At 52.0% G+C, this 2,086-nt stretch overlaps 1 protein-coding gene across 1 annotated transcript; it reads right to left on the bottom strand.

Annotated features, from left to right (window-relative positions):
* Positions 1 to 611: 611 nt before the first annotated feature.
* On the bottom strand, positions 612 to 1,397 carry LOC136154168 (melanoma-associated antigen 10-like). The gene has a single exon (XM_065916442.1). It carries the CDS (start codon positions 1,395 to 1,397, stop codon positions 612 to 614), a length of 786 nt encoding a protein of 261 aa, XP_065772514.1.
* Positions 1,398 to 2,086: the final 689 nt, after the last annotated feature.

Genomic DNA, 2,086 nt, shown 5'->3' with positions numbered 1-2,086 from the left:
TCCCCACTGCTAACATGGCCTTTTACGAAGCAGAGAATCTGTACATGTCTTTGGAATAACTGAGCCAGTGAGCAGGGGTCTCAGATAGTCTGCTACTTTTTTTAATAATCCAGGAAAATTCAATTAACTGAGATCATTTAGTTATTGTGAATGACAAACAAGAAGGACATAAGCATGAATTCACTATGATTCCTTTTATTATCTAATTCTTTTCCATTCAATACTAGTGCTACGTAAGTTCATGTTTTCAAAACAGTTGTAATTTCTATTCCATTGTATTCTGTTCAAGACCACAAAAAAAATGGAAAACTTCCCAATCTTTTATGAAACAGCAAAACTCAAGTTTTTGAACTGAGTAACCACAAATACACTCGGAAAATATCATTCACAAAGCCAATGAAGCTTCTTCAGCCTTCTGTGAAACCAAACTTTGAAAGATTTCTAAAGAAAAAAGAGACGAATCCCCATGTCATCACAGAGAACAGGAACCAAAAGATGCTACACACCAGTTCCCCCACCTGGTCTGGGCCCTCTCTTCTGAGAAGGCTGACTACGGCCTCTTCAGTCACAGAAGGAAGGATCAATCTGGCTGCTGCTCTGGCTCAGGCTCCCTATTCCTCCTCCCTCAAATCCTCTGCAGACATGAATGGGAATGCCCCCAAAGCCCTTTCCTTGACCCTGAGCGTAAATGACATGACGTGCCACTTGCTGGTCTCCACATAGGCCCGGGGACAACACAGGAACTCATAACGAGCCGGGTAGCTGTCAGGCACCTGCTGGTACCTCAAGTATCCCTCCTGCACCCACACTTGGGTCAGAAGCTCCCTGGGCTCCCCAAAGACACAGTGCTCCCTCCCAACATACACCCCCATCCTGCTGAGTGCTCCCCAGACCGCCTCCTCAGGGGCCGGATCTCCACACCGCATGATCACGCTGAGGACCAGCACCAAGAAGCCGGCCTTGGGCAGGCCCTCCCCATCGCTCAGCATCTCATCACAGGTGAGGCCCAGGGTGGGAACCAAGATGTAGGTGTGCTCCGCTGGGTCCATCTCCTTCACATCCACACCAAAGACCAGCTGAAGGCACTCTGAAACTTCACTGAAGACCATCGGGAAGTGCCCCTGGTTATCCCTGAGGACCTTATTCAGAATTTCCGCCTGGGAGGTCATCTTCTTGGCTCGATACTTGAGGAGCAGGAACTTCATCAGGTTAGCCATCATCCTATCCAGAATTTCTTGGGGCAAGGCCTCCACATTAGCTGAGGACGATGCTAGGGCATAGGAGGCTAAGTGGGATGCGGACTCCCCCACCTCAGCTTCCAAGAGTGGCACCTCGACAGGGCCTTGGGCCTCGCCTGGGTCCTGAAGATCTTCCTCGGGTTTGCTGCGCTCACTCATCTCAACCACGAGCACAATGCCTGAGGTCAAACAAGACACGGAAGTGAGGCAGAGGTACAGATGGGGACCAAGGGCCTCGAGGAGAGAGGAGCTGTGAGCAACCTGGGCTAAGAAACGCATCCTGGATGGTACGACACAGGCCACTTACAGCTCTCCCCTTGAGGGGTGCTCTCAGTCCTCACAGGAGCGCTCCTCCTGGGAGGCCAGTCCCCTGGCTACCCGAAGGAGGAAGGGAGGTGGCTCCCCAGGCTGCGGTCAACACAGACCAAGATTTCTGGGTCCAATAAATTGGAAGGAATTGGGGTCTTCTGGGGCCCCCCTCTGTTCTGGGATAGGGAGCCTCTGGTTCACTCCAGGTCACCCTCTCACCTTGACTCCTGATTCTGCCTGGACCTCCTCTGCTGTCTGAACTCAGGACACAGGCTTCAGACCTCTGCCTTTGCTTCCTGGTTCCTGGAGCTCCTGTGAGAGAAATGGAGGTGACATCTAAGGGTAGTACTGTGGCACAGCCCTGCGCCTTCTGTGCTGGTAGGAGGGGGCGGACACTGGGAGTACAGCCAGTTGTGTGGTGGGTCCCTTGTAGTTCTCACCTTTCCCCGGGCATGGGCTGGACCGTCCCCTTTGGGGGAGTAGAAGGAAACTCAAAACTAGACACTGAGTAAACCAGATCTGAAAGAGTCACGTGCACC

The sequence above is a fragment of the Muntiacus reevesi genome, chromosome X (genome assembly GCF_963930625.1).
Source record: "Muntiacus reevesi chromosome X, mMunRee1.1, whole genome shotgun sequence".
Taxonomy (NCBI): Eukaryota; Metazoa; Chordata; class Mammalia; order Artiodactyla; family Cervidae; genus Muntiacus; species Muntiacus reevesi.
This window is presented reverse-complemented; position numbering and strand designations above follow the sequence as displayed.

Coding starts and splice junctions, on each gene's coding strand:
- LOC136154168 (XM_065916442.1), bottom strand. CDS start 1,397: ATGAGTGAGCGCAGCAAACCCGAGGAAGATCTTCAGGACCCAGGCGAG.